At 35.5% G+C, this 17,699-nt stretch overlaps 1 protein-coding gene across 2 annotated transcripts; it reads left to right on the top strand.

The window, feature by feature from the left end:
- Positions 1–2,248: 2,248 nt before the first annotated feature.
- On the top strand, positions 2,249–5,500 carry LOC131801252 (uncharacterized). 2 transcript variants are annotated; one of them, XM_059119700.1, is made up of 5 exons: positions 2,249–2,560; positions 4,636–4,721; positions 4,792–5,024; positions 5,104–5,257; positions 5,329–5,500. In XM_059119700.1, the coding sequence occupies exons 2-5, from the start codon at positions 4,640–4,642 to the stop codon at positions 5,442–5,444; spliced, it is 585 nt and encodes a 194-aa protein (XP_058975683.1). In that variant the 5' UTR covers positions 2,249–2,560; positions 4,636–4,639; the 3' UTR covers positions 5,445–5,500. The 2 variants fall into 2 exon arrangements, with proteins under 2 accessions (XP_058975683.1, XP_058975682.1); XM_059119699.1 differs by having other exon boundaries at positions 2,249–2,620.
- The last annotated feature ends 12,199 nt before the right edge of the window (positions 5,501–17,699 follow it).

Here is a 17,699-nt window from a genome sequence, read left to right as displayed (position 1 = left end):
TTCAATTACTAAATTTGAAACAATTCCTGTGAAAAATGTGGCAAATATCATGAAAATACCGAATATCGGGAGGTATTGTTATATGTGGGCTATATGAAGACCTTGACCTGCATAGGCCATTTATCATCACAGGCTGTAGCAACCATTACGAAGTGTAAATACTAAATTTGAAGTCATCAAATTTTCGAATATAGAGAGATACCCTGATTTAGGGCCTATGCGCAGACCTGGACCTGCATAGAAAACTTTGTGTCAGAGACTGTAGGGACCATTAGGACTTTCAAATACAAAATTTGAAACAATTCTTTTTAAAAATGTCGCTAAAATCCTCACAGCACCGAGTATAAGAAGTACCCTTGTATGGGGCCAATTTTCTGTCATAGGCTGTAGTAGCCTTTATTAACTTTCATTACGAAATTTGAAACAATACAGGAGACCAATGACGCTATTTTCGATACCAAAAGTCGTGCAGACCAGACACAAATTTGAGTAAGTTTTTTTCAATTTCTTCAATTTATCTGAAAGCTAGAGTGATTTTCACAGACGGACGGACATCGCTGAATCGACATAGAATTATATACTGATTAAGAATATATACAGGGTGAGATAAAAAAAAACTGCAACAAAGTTAAACGCCATAATTTTTTTACATTTTCTTTAAATTTTATTGAATGAAAGCAAAAAATGTCCGAAATAGCATCAAATTTTAGAATAAGTTTAGATTTGTTACAATTGGTTACCCTTGGCACAAATTATGGTCTTCAAATTGCCAATGAAACCATCACACGCTGCCCGAATGTTGCTCTGCTGTATTTTGGCCCATTCCCGGCGAAGGGCTTGCTTGAGGTGATCGACACTTTGGTATTTTTTAGTGCCAACCTTGCTTTCCAAAATACTCCAGACACAATTGGTTGGTATCCGGAGATTTTGGTGGTCATTGTGCGCTGGAATTGAAGCGAGGAACCTCATTTTGTAACCATTCTTGGGTGGCGCGTGCTGAGTGCGATAGTGCTGAGTCCTGTTGGCATGTTCAAGGTCTGCGGCCAAATTGTTTGCGGGCCCAAGGCTTCAAACCCTACAGAATATTTTGGCATTTATTCTGATGCCACTGTCGATTAATACGAGCGGAGAGCGACCATCGGCTGTTATGGCGGCCCACACCATCACAATGGCCGGCGCTTGAGTTCTGGTGGCCAACCGAAGGTGCACATTTTCAGCTAACCTCTTTGGCAAGTAAACACGATCATTTTGTTTGTTAACAATCTGCTGGACAACGAATGTTTTCTCATCGGAGAAAACTAAATTCGGCAGTTTACCACTTTCGACCAAGCGAAGCAATTCTTTAGCTCTTTTGAGTCTATTTTCTTTATGTTGCGGTGCAAGTTCTTGCACTTTTTGAAATTTCAATGACTTTACCCCGCTATGGAAATATTCAATATCAAACGTCGTATCTTCAAATCCGGCTGACTTCTTGACTCCCACATACTCCTCTCTGAGCATACATTTCTATGCATGCCATTAAAATTAATTAAAGCACTTTAACATTTCTTAACCCAAAATCTCATTTAATCCTGATTTATGGTCACTGGAATGTGTTATCAGGCGTTTGAACAGATTTACAATCCTAATTAGTTACAAGGAGAGTAGGAGAGGGAGAGTCAAGGAATGCGACAGCTGAAATGGTACAAAGGAATTTCCCCATTCGTGACATGGAAATAATCATGACATGACATTCAATTTGACACCAACCAGCAACCTTACGGAAAACTTCATCATTTGTGTTATTGTTGTTGTTGTGCTACTGCTTTAGTTTAGTTCACTAACAGCTTCCTTGACTTATTTCGCAAAATGTCAATTCGCATGGAATAATTTCCAAGACAATATCTCTAATTCCAATTCAAACAAGTAATAAAATTAATTGGATTAAGAGTTCAGGGTTACTTCAAAGGGAATGAGGGTGATTTTGACATATCTCTAATAACAAGTGGTGAATTAGGGTCCACAAAATTAAATCTTCTCTCACATCTGGAAAGTTTGTAGTTTTGTCATACGCACACATATGTGTGAACTCTTAATCTGGTCAAATAGAAGAGATTCCGTTTTCCAACCACCGCCAACACGCAAGCAACAAGGATACTGTTCGCCTGGCGTTTCTTTCATTCCTTTGTTTGGTCTTGTTATGGTCGTCGCTTATAATTAATACAAATTGTGGTCAAACTAACACAAGTAGCCGGCATTAACCGCCCAGTAAAAAATATTTGGAGTAATCCTCAACCGAGCAATAGAGGAGTAATGATTTCTTCATCCATTTGGAGTAATAAGCGAGCAATGTATGAATTTTGTTTTGCCAAAAAATTCCACGAAGTTGGAAAAAAATTGATGTCTCGCCTTATGCTCCAAATGGATCAATAAGGGATGCATCAAAGCATTTTTGGCATGTTTTTTTTTGTTTGATGTAACTGTTGTTTAACTGTTGCTTTCGTCATGTTCGATTATTTCTTTATGGTTGTCCGTCCATTTGCTCAGTTTTCTTGTGTCCGTCTGAAGTGAAACACGTGTTGTAAGTGTAAATAAAGTGTAATTAAAAAAATTAAAAAAGTGTAATTAAAAAAATCAATTGGTAAAATAATGTGTGATAATTTTGTTTCTAAACGTCATCTTAGACGGCTTGTAAAAAAAGAAATTGAAAATTTCTCAAATTGTACTCGGCAGACTCTTACTGATCAGGAACTTTCGGCACCTATAGAAATTAATCAGTCATCAAATGAGGGTAGCCAATCGGAAAACTTTAATATTCATGACGAAATGAATCCAAATGATACGAGTTTCAGCAGTGAAAAAAAAGATTGTATTGATCGGAAGCTTGCTTCGTGGGTAATAAATAATCGCGTTTCCAACGAATGCTGTAATTCGCTTCTTAGCATTTTAAAAAGTGAAGGTATTAATGTTGCACTATGCAAGGAAACATTGTTGAAAGCGTTATATGCAGAAAACTCTTATTGCCCTAATGAGAGCCCGTCAATATCACAAATGCCACCAGGTGAATATTTTCATTTTGGATTAGAAAAAGCGCTGATGATGCATGGCCAATACTTGCTGTTGAATGCAAAGTCCGAATTACTTCTTGATGTATTTGTGGATGGAATGCCGCTTTATAAAAGCTCATCAACGTCATTATGGCCAATCTTATGTTCTTTCTCAGAGTTCAAAAACTCACAACCATTTTTAATTGCTACTTATATTGGTAAATCAAAACCTCCGGATGTAAAGGATTTCTTAAAAAGATTTGTGGAGGAATACATCTATTTGAAAAATGAAGGTTTTAAAATTGGTGATAAATACTTTACACCCAAAATTAGACTTTTTGTTTGTGACACACCTGCAAGGGCTTTTTTAACCGGTACAGTGGGACACACTTCTGCGCAAGGATGTTCGAAATGTGAGCAAGAAGCTTCATATAAAAATAAGAGACTAAATTATGCTATAGTACCCGGAAATGCCAGGACTGATGAAGCTTTCCTAGCACGAAAAAGTCAAGCATATCACATACAGCAATTTCGTAGCGAAACTCACCCTTTGGAATTATGCAACATTAAGATGGTCACACAATTTCCGCTTGACACTATGCATTTGATTGACCTTGGAGTGTTTAAAAAGATGTTGCGTTTAATTTTACAAAACAAGCATACAAAATCAAAGTTAAATGTAGCGGAAATAAATGAATTAAATCGCAAAATATTGTATATTGCGAAGTATACCCCAAAGGAGTTTGCTCGAAAAGGTAGACTATTTGACGAGGTATGCAGGTGGAAGGCAAAGGAATTCCGGCAAGTTGTGCTTTACACGGGAATAATTATTTTTAAAAACATATTGCATGAGGATTTATATACACACTTTTTACTATTACATACAGCATATCGGATGGTTTCGTGTCCTTCAAATTGTCATAAGAATTTGCAATGCGTTCAACAACTAATGGAAGCTTTTGTTGCCGATTTTGCCTTGATATATGGAAGTGATAAGATCAGTTATAACGTGCACAATTTACTACATTTGGCGAAATGCGTGGAAAACTTTGGAAATGTAGAAAATTTTTCATCATATAAATATGAGAACTTTTTGCAAACCTTAAAAAAAGATTGTCGGAAACCATCATACATTAGCCAACAGCTAAATAATCGATGCATGGAGCGGCATTTGCTTTTGAAAACAAATGATCCTAAATTCTTACCACTTGGGCAAAAACACAGAAACAACTTGTTTATGAGATACAAGTTCGACACATATTTCTTATCCGGAAAATCTCCTGACAATTTTTGCTTCACTATGAGTATGGTTCCAATTAAAGTATATGGTTTCTTGGTAGATAGCGGCGAAGAATACGTAGTCGGTAACGCATTTACAGATGCAGTAAGCTTGTTTCAGTACCCAGTGGACTCTAAAAAGTGTTTAGGAATTTGTAAGGCGAAAACACTAAATATCCACCGAGAGAAAATTAACATGCGTGACATATATTGCAAGATATTTTGCGTACCTGATGGGGAATATTTTGTATTTATTCCTATTCTACACCACTGTCAAATTTAGTAAATACTAATATTTAAACTATATTTCAAACTATTTTTCTACCTTAAGAACCATGAATTTTAATGCGAACATATTCCAAACTCAATCAGTTTTTACGGATGAAACTGTACAAAGCACACCGAATAATGTCGCAGGTAATGTTAACTCATAGCTCTTTTTATATTTTTTATCATAGTAATTATTTGATTTTATGTTCATTTCTAGAAACAAACAATGAAACAAAAAACACCAATAAAAAATTGGAAAACAAAATTGATCTCCTTCAAACTGAAGTCGAAGCTTTAAAGAAAATTATGTGTAAACAGACAATTTTGTTAGAACAGGTCGTTAAACACATACGCCCAACTAGCAAGGATCTCAAAATTTTTCCAATAAATTCACTAGAGGAATTAAATTCGGCAGAACAATTAGTTAATAACGAGCCTGAATCAGAAGTGGTAAGCCAGAGTTTTTAATGCATAATTTAAGTGAATTTGGTACTAAAAGCTAATTATATTTATCTTTAATTATTTTCAGATATCATATATGAAACTAAAATTTGGCAAAGACAAAATAGAAAAGGCGTTACATGCAATGATTGGTGACAATATTTTGCTTCGGGTAAATTGGGATGGAGCTAAAAATAAGACAGCCATAAACAAATATCGGTTGTTTAACTTTTTTTATTTCGGTAATAGCTTGATTTTATAACGTGTTTTAAATAATATGTACATGATGTTTATTTTTCCTTTATTTTTGCAGAATCACTCAGAGACACCTACGAAACTTATCCTGAATTTGAAAAATCTTTTAAGTTGGCCTTTCGCAAATGTAAGGCAACATTTTACCGGCAAACCTACAGCCTAAAATCTAAATAAATAAAGTATTTAATATGTTTTTTTAATTATAAGAAATTATAGTACAAAAATGAATTATTTGTTTTTTTTTCGTTAAAAATAAATGATAAAATATATATTCTTTATTTTACTCTTTTCTTTTACTTCTTTACTTTCTTTTACTCTTTCAGGAGATAACAAAGATTACTCCCTTGATTCTCCTTTCCGAGATCAAAAGGAGTACTCCCTATATGCTTTTTCAGGAGATAACAAAGATTACTCCCTTTGTCCTCCTTTCCGATATGAAAACGAGTACTCCGTCTATGCTCTTTCAGGAGATAACAAAGATTACTCCCTTTGTCCTCCTTTCCGAGATGAAAACGAGTACTCCGTCTGTCATCCAATGGGAGCTCAAAAGGAGTGCTCGCCTCCTAGGACATGCAATGTTAAAAAAGAGTATAAAATGCAAGAGAGTCGGAGATTTAAGGAGTACTCCATTGCTCGAAAAGGAGCGTCCTACGATTAATCGTTGGATGATCCAATTTTTTACTGGGCGCACTTAATTTTCATGTTAATTGAAAAGTCCTTCACATGACAGTTACGTAGTAGTAGTTATGGCCACCAATGTGAGCGAGGTGGTACGGGATGGTGGGGATATTGTTAGATTTTAGGTCACTAACGAATTTCTTCTTGTGGTTGTCATTAGACATAAACACACACTCACACACATTTATATGTGTATATATTTATTAATGTCTTATTGGTCAAACACAAACAGAAAATACCATAATTTATAATGACAAGCTAGCTTCTTAAAAAATCCGTAATATCCGAAACCGTCAATTTAATGTATAGATATTACTAAATACATCGATCGTATAAAGAAACTCCCACGTTGCTTTTAATTGTAGGTGATATGAGGTTGGTATGAATGGGGGGAGACTTCAGTCAATTTTGAAAAAAAAAAAAAAATAGTAAGGAGTGTAAGGAAGAATGATACATTGCGTTGAAGGATGTCATATAAAGTTGTAAGATTTTGAGTACGACAAAAATATTATATATACAAAAATTCTGTTACAGGGATGAAAATTCTGTACCAAACTATAATTTTCAATATTCTTTAACGCAACTATATTTTATCTTTTGAATTCTGTTTGCAATATCCCGAAATATTTCTCAGAGATCCCCTTAAAAGATCAGCAAAAAAATTGAAGTGGATTCAACAATACCCACTGCCTGCTTACGACCATAAATGTTTATTACGGTTAGGAGGATTGGTATTATATCGGAGCATGTTAAGATAACCCCTCGTTAAACTGAAACTCCTGATTTATGACATTTTTAATTTTTAATCATATTTTCTAACCGAATCAGCTGTAATTTGATATTTGAAAGAGAAATCGCTTCACCCAATTTTTTTCAGTATAAGTCCTCTATTTGGTAGAGGCTCATTTAATAGTACTTTCTCAACAACAGGCTCAAAGGTTATACCTTAAGAAAAATTGCTCTTGGTAGAATATTTGGTATAGCCACCTTGTATTGTTGGTACCTTAGAATAGAAAGGCGAGAAAGAAACCCAACCTTAAGCTTCGATTGTTGTTTCGATTCTCTAAAGGGACACAACCTTTCTCAGCCGGCTTCAACTTCCAGGCCTTATAAATCCTTGGCAACTTGTGATTTTGTAGTTGCTGATTGTGATCATCCAAAAAGTAAATTTTTCTTACGGCATCCGTGGTTAGCTCGTTCCAGATGTATTTCATACATGGTTGTTTCAATAAGGATTACCGATGATTGTTATGAATACTCTCCTTTTTACTTTGTCTCACTCCTTTTTCCCGCTTTCTCGACGCATTTTCCAGCTGCTGATTTTGAATATTCTTCGAAAATGTTGGAGCCTTCAGTGCGTTTCGGCTTTCTTCCTCTTTTTCTTTCCCTGAAATATAATTTTTCTTTTTCCCGTTCTACAAAATAAGGACTTGCGGCGGGAAATAGTTCCAAAAATTTCAATCCAATCATAGAATTGGTATTCTTTTTAATTTAACGAACTGAGTTCCGTGTCTTCATTTTTATTATTAGCAGATCCGGCCGAATTATAGGTTTTCTGAGCAAAGCCGCATAAGGTAGAAAAATACAATACATTTTTTTAAAACAGCCCGAATGGCGCTTTAATTACACAAGGCGACAAAATTTAATTATTTTAATAATTACAGGAAAATCCAGCAGATTATGAATGTACAGCTTAAAATAGAAGACGTGTTGCGGTGTTTTAGAGGCTTGCATGGCAAAGTAACCTAAGAAGGGGAAATGGGATCAGAACCTTACTCTTTTCTTTTTTTTAATTACCTGATAAAGACTTCTTGCAATCCTTGCATTTTAGGTGTATAGGATCTCCGACAATATTATTGTTATTTTTGTGGTGGAAACCCCAAGTTAGGACCAAATCGACAATAGACCGACTATAGATTTTTACACCCTCCACCATTCAATGGAGGGTATATTAGCTTTTTCATTCCGTTTGTAACTTCCCAAAACATTCATGATAGACCCTACAAAGTATATAAATTCTGGATCAACGTAAAATTCTAATCACGCTATTCATAAATTAACCATGATATTTCCGTATAGCCCCCATATAACGGTACCTCCCGATTGTTTCAAACTTCTTATGCGAAGTTTGTAATGGGTATTACAGGCTATTCCTAAAATTTCGTATACAAGTCCACGTCTTCGTATAGTCACCGTATAAAGGTTATAAAGGATTGTTTTTTTTTTTTTTTTTTGAAAATTTTCAAGTTCTTCTGAATGAATGAGGGCATTGAAAGTTCGGCCGAACTTAGCCCCTTTTTACTTGTTGAATATACATTTCGACGCAGAGAGGTTGTTAAAAGTAATTTTTGAAAAAAATATCTTCTTCCGCCATAGGTCTGCTGTATGTATGAAAGTTATTCTTTAAATTTTCTATGCAGAATATCTTTAATAGGTCTTCTAAAGAAACTTATGTAGATTTGCGTCAGGCAGAGTATTCAATAGATTATCTGTAGACAAAAGGCACTCCAAAAGGTATCATTAAGCTAGTTTATTTTCTATGTGGATTTTTAAAATATGGCATTTCCTGTAATGAAGGCTTAACTGTTATTTAAACCGCTCTACTATAAGATGTTAATAAACCTAAAGTATTTTTATACTGGACCTACTGGCGTAAAAAGATATACTTACAGACGTAAAAAGACGAAGTTGTCTTCTATTTATTTCTATATAGTAGGCCATAGATATAATGCCTTCTTTCACAGAATAATCTTAAGGAGATTTAGAATGTGTTCCATAGGTCTTTTGTGGCCTACCGTTGACCTTCAGAATACTTTCTATAAGTTTTTTTATAAACAGAAGATTCCCAATAAAAATCACTTATATTACATTTGAGTCTTATGACAACTCAATAATAGTGAGATGATCTAAATTTTATTACATTACCCGCTTTTCAAACGCAAAGTAAATCAAACTCTTGACAACACTGGGTCTATGCCGCTGCTTAATCAGCACTAAAATTTGGCAATACTGTATCTTGATCTCGTGTCTCTGCTTAATAAATACTCAAAGTTGGCAATTCTGCTGTATGCTTTATTTTGCAGTAGAAGCCCCATAAACTACCTACTATAAGTCTCTGAAAATGAAAGATTGTCTATTGATGTACTGCAAAAAAGATCAGAAGATCAATATATATTTGATGTGGAATATAAGTGCTAAATTAAGTAAAGCCTGAAGTAGCATTACAATATACGCATAGTTTATTGATGGTCGAGAAGATATGAACAACCTTTGTTTGAGATTTATATAGCTACCAGATAATTCCAATTTGATGCACCAGGTTGTCTAGTTAAAATGGGCATGTACCGAATTCAGATTAGAATGGAGTATTCCAGATCACACAGGCGATCCAGCCGATCTCTTGCCCTTTCGTTAGGATTATGTTTGAAGTTTTGAGAAAATATGTGGTTAATGTAAAAAATTGGAACCAATACAATATTATAATTATGACCTGACATTTTTAACCAGACCATTTTAAGAAAAATGTAAGCTTTTGTTGAGTATCTTCTTTGTCAAACGGTAAGCTAATTTACAATTATTCGAAGAAATTTTAAAATAGAGTGAAATCAAAATCTAGAACCAAATCAAACATCCAGATGCTAACAAATAGCCAGACTGGATCGTAATAAAATGTCCAATCAGTTCCAATTTTCAAATAACCCAACTTTATCATGCCACCTTCGAATTGTTTCCATGCACAAACTCCTACAGCAGCATTACATGTTTAAACCATGTCCACACACACCCTCGCAGACATTTATGTCTTTGTTTATGTGTAATTCAGTTTACCCAGCGACAAAAATTCCCTTTCATCGAATCCTTGATAGAAGTCAACACCACGGGAATGACAATCTCACACACAGACACGTACACACAAACATATATGGACAGAACATAAAGAGTAGAATGTCTTAATCGAACTCGATTTCCAATATTAGTGGTGTCGCAGTACTTACGACCAAGTCACACACACACATACATATAACACATCGAAACTGGTGTTAGTTAACATAACGTAATGGTGTTGATTTGATGTCCAGCATGTGTGGTGCACCATTGTCGTGGTTGTTGTTGCTGCTGTTGTGGGTTATTGTCAGCGTTCATGTCGTCAAAAACGTCTTCGCCAAGTTTACGTTTGGGGAAAGTTGGCTTTGTTTTTCTTTGCTCTGCTATTCGATGCCTTAAGGACAATGGCAGGATTTCATGTTTGCTTTTATATTCTCTGTTGTGGTCTTAATGTCCTGTGACACCAGTGATTGTGTTTATGTGTCTCCCCATGTGGGTGTGTGTTCGAATGTCTCAGGCTCTAAATGTTACTGGGTAATCCAATCAATTAATTCCAACTACTTTACGTATAGTCGGTCGGTTGCTCGCTTGGTCCCTCGCCCGTTACGTTCATTCAATACCGGGATGATAACTAATATTAGTGCTAGTGGCAAGCAAGTTGTAGTTGGTTGGTTGGACACTATCCATGGCCAAGATTGTCGGTAAGCAGTGGGGGTGTTGGTGTTATTTTCCCAATTACACATGATGATTTTATTGACTATAACGTTGAAAGTTAAAACGGTAATTATTCTCCTCGTCCCACTCTGTTTCTCTCTCTCTTTCCATCTATCTTTCAATACATTTCAGTTAGGTCATAATTAAAATGGTAACTTTGTTATTTGGTATAAAGAGAATGAATGAATTACTATTTTCGATTATATCCAATCAATATGAATTATAACTGGTAATGAGGGACAAAAAAACTTCTGCAATGGAGGACAATAAAAACAGATGTGTTTGGAATAGATTTAAAGCTCGACATGTGTTTCAGCAATTATTTGCAATGGATGAAGAATTATGTATTATTTATAAACAAAATATCGAGACATATAGAGACCTTTCATTCTGATACAAGTAAGAATGCCCAATGTGGTCCTTAAAACTATATTCGTCGGAAATCCATGATTATAGCCCAGAAAAAACCATTTTTTTTGGGTTTTGCCTTGTTAAGGCGAAGATCATATGTTTTATGATTTATGTGTTTGTTTTCTCTTTCGAGACGAGCTTAATGATCTGAAATTTGCAGTGAAAAGGAAAGCCAGATAGACACTATCACACACTCACCACTATGCGACGCGTTTCGCCGTTGGTTAAGCGGCAAATCAGGCATATTTGGTGTGGATGATGGCTTACAAGGGCCGTTCTCTGGAAAGTAGTATATATTTCGAACTTATTGCAAATTAGCATATGCGAATTATACACTAGAAACTCTCCAGGTTCGACTCAAGTTCTATTGGCAGATCTTTATAGTATTCAAGCAGGACCTCTTAGCTCAGGTAGTCCTTGAAAAAATATTTTTTTATAATATCCAGAATTGAGTATATCGTTGAATATCCTTGAAAAGGTCTTTGTTAGAAAACTACGATTATAGCTCCGAAGATCATTGAAAAATTATTCTTTAGAATCCAAGATTTTCAAACAAATAGTCCTTCAAAAAAAAAACTTTTAAAAATTCAAGACGATAGCTTATAATATTTTTTTAATATAGGGGGTTATAATCACGATAGTCCTTTAAATAATATTATTAAAAATTCTATGATTACAGCCTTTAAAAACATTAAAAGAATCGTCCTTAAAAATCGACGATTATAGCCCTAGGCCCAAAACTATAGAATTGCATATTTTCAAAGGATTCATAGATCCTACGTTCGCTTAGTACAGTTCTTGGGCTAAAATGTTGCCTAAAGATCCCCTTGGGGCCTTCGTTCGCTTGGCACGGACCGTAGGGGAAAACACTTCCTAGTCTGAAAATTTTCCTCCTTGCGGCCAAAATTCGCACAGCTCGGATCGTAGGCAGTTTTACTAAGTCATTTCTCTACAACTCTCTCTAGTACTCGCTCAGCCAGTGTTGATGTTACAGATTTCCTGCAAACTTCGGTGCTTCCAGTCACCCAAGTACATTGCGACTTTGTTAGCAATCTGTCGACTCGGGTTGACATCTCTCACAACTTCGTCGTTATATATTGATATTTTAAACTAATCCTTCTTGTTTTTATTTATATTTTTTTACGGTCACGGTTGGTAAAAGGCATTTTCATATTTAGTTATTAATCTTTGGAGCTCTGATTTTTCTTCTGTATTTAGGTGGTCTGTCCTTAGCTGCTCAGTAATTCCTAGTATGTTAATATGATGGAGTTCTGGCAATGTTTGTAGTGAAAATTCGTCATCTTCAGAATCTCCTTCAAAATATATCCTGTATACCTGGGAGAACATTATCTTCTCACACGCGTAGAAACATTCCTTCTTTTGAGCTGATTTCTTTAAAGCGCTCAAACAATCTCCGTTTTTAAATTCAACTAAAATGTTTAAAGCTCTTGTCTCATAAGCTCGCCGCACCCTCCTTCCCACCTAATTAAATCTTCCGCATTCAATACTTTATCCTTAACTATTTCGTCATGCTTGTGGTTAAGTTTCAATAGAAGTGGATTTTGTTCTGTTTAATGAAATCAAATTAAAACACTTTAGAAACTCATTTTCTGTAAAAGTTTTCTTCACTTTATTTCTCTGTCTTACTTTCTTAAGCGTAAACTTTGAAGCAGAAGAAGAACCACAACGAAGAATATAGAAAAAAAGAGAAAAAAACAAAAGCTAATAAAGTCAGCGGGATACACTTCAGTAAACCAATCATCATTTGTGCAACATAGCCAATGGACAAGAACGTTGTGTGAGAGTGAGCGTGTATGTGTGTGTGAGTTTGAGTGCCATTGATGTCCTCTGGTCAACATCATTATGGATGAATAAGTGGCATAATGCTTGAATTATTTGAAACTTTGCCTCGAACCAAAACCCAGACTTCAACCTCCTGCCTTGACATCAACATCAAAAGTGGTCATGACCATCAGCATGACTTTTTTTGAGTCTCGTCGTCCAGGATATCGGCACAAGTTATGTACACACAACTTGGCCCCTCTTGGTCGGGTCCAAGGCAACAAAATGAGCAACAGATAAACTAGAAGCGGACTAAAACTAAAGCTCCCAATTAAATTATTTCAATGATTAAACGAATGTTGCTACTGCCGTCGTCTCATTTCGTTTCTTCTCTTCTCTTTTTTTTTTGGCTAAACAGCAAATCTTTCATTATGGCCATGCTTAACATTTTTCTTTTCCAGCAGCATTGGACCCGCATTTCCATTCATGCTCGCGAAGATATCTCCATTTTCATTTCTTTTTGTGTGTCTCTGTCTGATGCTGCTGCTCATTACCGCATTTAAGCATGGATAATAAAAAATAAATAAAAAGGGAACGTTAAGTTTGTGGAACTTTTTGAATATAATTTGAGTGAAAAATAAAAAAAAATGTATTCAATGGCGGAGCATAGACAGTGCCATCAACTTGGTTGAAGTAGATGATGTCTAGGACAAATCATGTTCATCATCCTCATCAGTGGCAATATCAAGCGGCAGCATCAAAATCAGCATCACCACCACCATTGCCATTGCTTCAGCATCAAGTGGTATCAGTGGCGCACAATAACACTTTGAACTTAAAACGGGTTTTATTTAAATTATCACTGGCGGGAACTAGGAATTCATTAGAGACTTGAGATAAAAAAAATAACACCAACAACAAAAACAACGACAAAACTGAATAGAAAAGATTGCTTGAAAATGCAAAATATGTACAAGTATGTAGATGATTTGCTTTGTGTTTGTCGCTATTACTGACAGGTACAGTGGGCAATGGATCGTGGAGTTATTACAAACAATGTTATGAGGACTAGGGGAGTAATAATCGCGAGTTTTGTAATAATATGCATATCAAAGCAAAGGTTGTGTTGTATATATTATATACTCTGTTACAATATAATTTACTTCAAGGAACGTCAGACCTATAATCGTCTATTTATGGAGGATCATTTTTCAAGGACTATCCCACTGTGATCCGTGATTCTGTAGAATGTTTTTGAAAGGACCGAAAGTCCTGATTCTTTTTTAAGAACAACTTTTATCCTAATTTTTAAAAACTATTATTTTAAGGTATAGCAGAGCATAGGCATATTTTTGTTTGTAGGGTATTTTAACGATGCCCGTCGGTATGTCTGTTTAAGTAGATAAATAAAATTTTACTCTAACACAAGGTGAGATGGAAAACCTGCAACCATTTCCAGTGACAGCTCATTATATTTTTTACAAGCGTGCAACAGCATTTTGGTGAGAATTTTTCAGAAAAAATGGTGGTCGTGATGGAATTCAAGCGTGATAGCGTGATTACTTCATATTTGGCTGGAAAACTACAAGTGGCTATTGTTAGAGCTCTCCAGCATTTAAATGTGAAGTCCGACGTCAAGGAAGTGGACGGAAAAAAACAGTAACATCAGCAGAAATGGTTCGAAAATAAAGAAGCGACTTGATCGAAACCCCCGTCGCAGTGGCCGAAAAATGGCTCGTGAGCTGAACATATCGCAATATTCCATTCGGCAAACATTGAAAAATGAGCTCGGGGTAAAGCCATTGAAATTCCAAAAAGTGCAAGAACTTACACCGCAACAGAAAGAAAATAGACTCAAATGAGCTAAAGAGTTGCTTGGCCAAAAGTGGTGAATTAACGAACTTGGTTTTCTCCTATGAGAAAACATTCGTTGTCTTGCCAAAGAGGTCAGCTGATAATGTTTACCTTCAGTTGGCCACCAGAACTCAAGCGCCGGCTATGGTGATGGTGTGGGCCGCCATAACAGCCGATGGTCGCTCTCCACTCGTATTAATCGACCGTGGCATCAGAATATATGCCGAATATTATCGCGAAAATATTCTGGAGGGTGTATTAAAGCCTTGGGCATGCAAACATTTTGGCCGCAGAGCTTGGACATTCCAACAGGACTCAGCACCATAGCAATCAGCACGTGCCACCCAAGAATGGTTACAAAATAAGGTTCCTCGCTTCATTTCCAGTTCACAATGGCCACCAAAATCTCCGGATACCAATCCGATGGGCTATTATGTCTGGAGTATTTTGGAAAGCAAGGTTGGCACCAAAAAATACCAAAGTGTCGATCACCTTAAGCAATTCGTGCCAAAAGTGACCAATTCGAACAAATCTAAACTTATTCTAAAATTTGATTCTATTTCCGACCTTTTTGCTTTCATTCAATAAAATTAAAAAAAAAAAGTGTAAAAATTATGGCGTTTGACTTTGTTGAAGTTTTTTTATCTCACCCTGTACGTGTCGTAGATGTACGAAAGGTATTAAATGGTACAACAATTTTAATTATGGTCGATATTGATGTGAAGGTTCGAGATATGAAGTGGTTTTGGAAATACATTCTAAAAAGTACTAAATGATACTAAATTTGTTGTTTGTGGAAGGAATTGAGTTGGAAGTCTAAAAATTGGGCATAAGGATCACCCTCTGTGCGGTTTGGTTGACACATGGCTGGGGATTTGGAAATACCTACTAAAAAGTATGGAAATTAATAAATAGAATTAACTTTGGTATTTGGGAAAGAAATAGAACTGGAAATCTTAAATTTGGAGTGAGAGTCCTTGATGTTGTGTAGGATAAACTAACTAAAGTGTTTTTTTGTTTTTTTGAAGTTTTAATTGATATATATTAAAATCAATTGTGGCTTTTGTCCCACCGTTAACCTCCCGGCATAATAAGCAACACTTTGTTTTCATCGCTCCACTCCAAAAAAGTTGGAAGGAAATAGAGTAAATCACACTTGTTTCCATTTCACAAGATTGAAATGACTTCAAACACATCATAGGCGAAGACACCCAAGCAAACTGGGGGGAGGAGGTAAATGTAGATTTGGCTACAAGGGGATGATGGTAGCAGAGTTTCATTATTTCAATTTAAAAATTATACTTTTAACATTATTTTTTTAACTAAATGAATCGTTTGCTCAACAAATGTTCTTTGCTTTGAGTAAGTACTTGTCTGTGTATATGTGTGTCTGGCCAAAAACAATGGCAGCGAGGGTGCCAACTAGAACAGCAGCAGCAGCGGCAACATTGAATGTCAAGGATTTTAGACTATCCTTCGAAAAAAAAGGACGACCAGAAAATAAACGACTTCAATGATATGTTTCACAATTCTCCTCTCAAATGTTCCATACGAAAAGGCAAATAGAAATAAAAAGGGAACTTCAAAAGAAATCGAAGGGAAAAACAGAACCCAGCGCCGCTCAATGACATAAAACAACTGTCAATAAATTACTCTTGAATACACTTTTAAAATTATTTTCGTATTGTTGTTATGTATTATTTCTGTCGCTGTTTGTTTTTTTTTTTGCTTTTGTTTTTAGGCCAGACGCATAATAATAAATTCAAGAAATTTAATTTGTTAGTGAAGCAAACGAAAGAATGAACGACAATTCGAATAGCAAACAGAGTCAAAGTTGGGTTTGAAGTAGTCATTGATGCTAAAGGGGGGATATGGTTGTAGTCGAATGGTTGTTGTTACCACATTTGATTCCATTAAATTGAATTGTTAAATTTACCATAAATTTGGGTATTGACTATTACGGCATTAATATTGGAGACATATGGCACCATTCATATACGTGACAGGCAAATTGGGTAAGTAGTGGTTCAACTTTGACAGTATTTTGCCTCGTATGAACGACAATCAATTTTAAAATGTTTTGGTGTTAACCAAATATATTGTATGTCAGTGGGAAAATTGTCTTTTCCTAAAAAAGAAAAAAAAAATAGGAGGAATATAGTCTCGAATACCAGAAGAAATGGACTGATATATTCTATCTTCTCACCAGACCCTGGGTAAATAAAGATATTGTGATGTGTGTAATTTGAAGACAATCGGACACTTATATTATACTTTATAAGAGTTAAAATTATTCAAAATTTTAAACCTTTGTGGGGGAGGTACTTGATGGTGTGGACCGATATTTTCCATTATCGCACCTGGCCTAGTACTGATAAATATATTATGATTCGCAAATTTGGAGCAAAATCGGATTATCCTTTCTCTTTCTGTGCAGTAAATTATTTTCTGTTTGTGGACCGATATTGCTCGATCTAAGTTTGATAATAATATTACGATGTATCAAGTTTGGTTCAATTGGGATACTCCCTTATAGAGCTATCGAGTATGCGCACCAACCAGACAGACGGACGAATATCGTATGCAGGTCTACATCTTCGTTTAGTATCCATATGACTGTTTTCATTTAAGTGGTACTTTTCTGATTTTTTTTTTTAATTTTCAAGTTCCTTTCGAATGGTGGATGGTATTAAAAGTTCGACCCGGCCGAACTTATCTGCTTTTACTTGTTAATGTTAATTTGTAGTCAAGCTACAGGTCGCAATTATGACCCAATCACGAAATTGAAAATGGAGGTGGGGTTATAGTCAGAATAGAACCCTATTGTTTTTGGAGATGATTGCACAATATTTAGTGGTTGAAATGGACCAAAAACTGAAAAATTCCCTACTTTTGCAGTTGCTCTACAGGTCGCAATTATAGACCGAAAATTTACATGGAGTTAGAGTTTAGGACTGGGCAGAAGCTGCCAATTTGGGCGGCCATCAGACAATATTTAGTGGGTAAAATAGACCCTAACTTTTATATAAGGAAATAAGAAAATTTCCACTAAACCGCGAATAGTTTTAATCCCAGCCATATCACAAAAACATTAAAAGATCACTTCTGACTATTGTGATGCTGATAGCCAAGAAATCGGATATATAGCAAAATAGGTACAATATA

Source organism: Musca domestica, unplaced genomic scaffold (assembly GCF_030504385.1).
Source record: "Musca domestica strain aabys unplaced genomic scaffold, Musca_domestica.polishedcontigs.V.1.1 15, whole genome shotgun sequence".
Taxonomy (NCBI): domain Eukaryota; kingdom Metazoa; phylum Arthropoda; class Insecta; order Diptera; family Muscidae; genus Musca; species Musca domestica.
The sequence above is the reverse complement of the archived record's forward strand: the minus strand, read 5'-3'. Positions and strand labels throughout refer to the sequence as shown.

What these genes read in the sequence shown, in the direction of transcription:
- LOC131801252 (XM_059119700.1), top strand. Translation starts at nt 4,640, where the DNA reads ATGAATTTTAATGCGAACATATTCCAAACTCAATCAGTTTTTACGGAT. An exon ending in CACACCGAATAATGTCGCAG is followed by an intron (nt 4,722 to 4,791) that starts GTAATGTTAACT and finishes GTTCATTTCTAG; the next exon opens with AAACAAACAATGAAACAAAA. An exon ending in GTTTAACTTTTTTTATTTCG is followed by an intron (nt 5,258 to 5,328) that starts GTAATAGCTTGA and finishes TTATTTTTGCAG; the next exon opens with AATCACTCAGAGACACCTAC.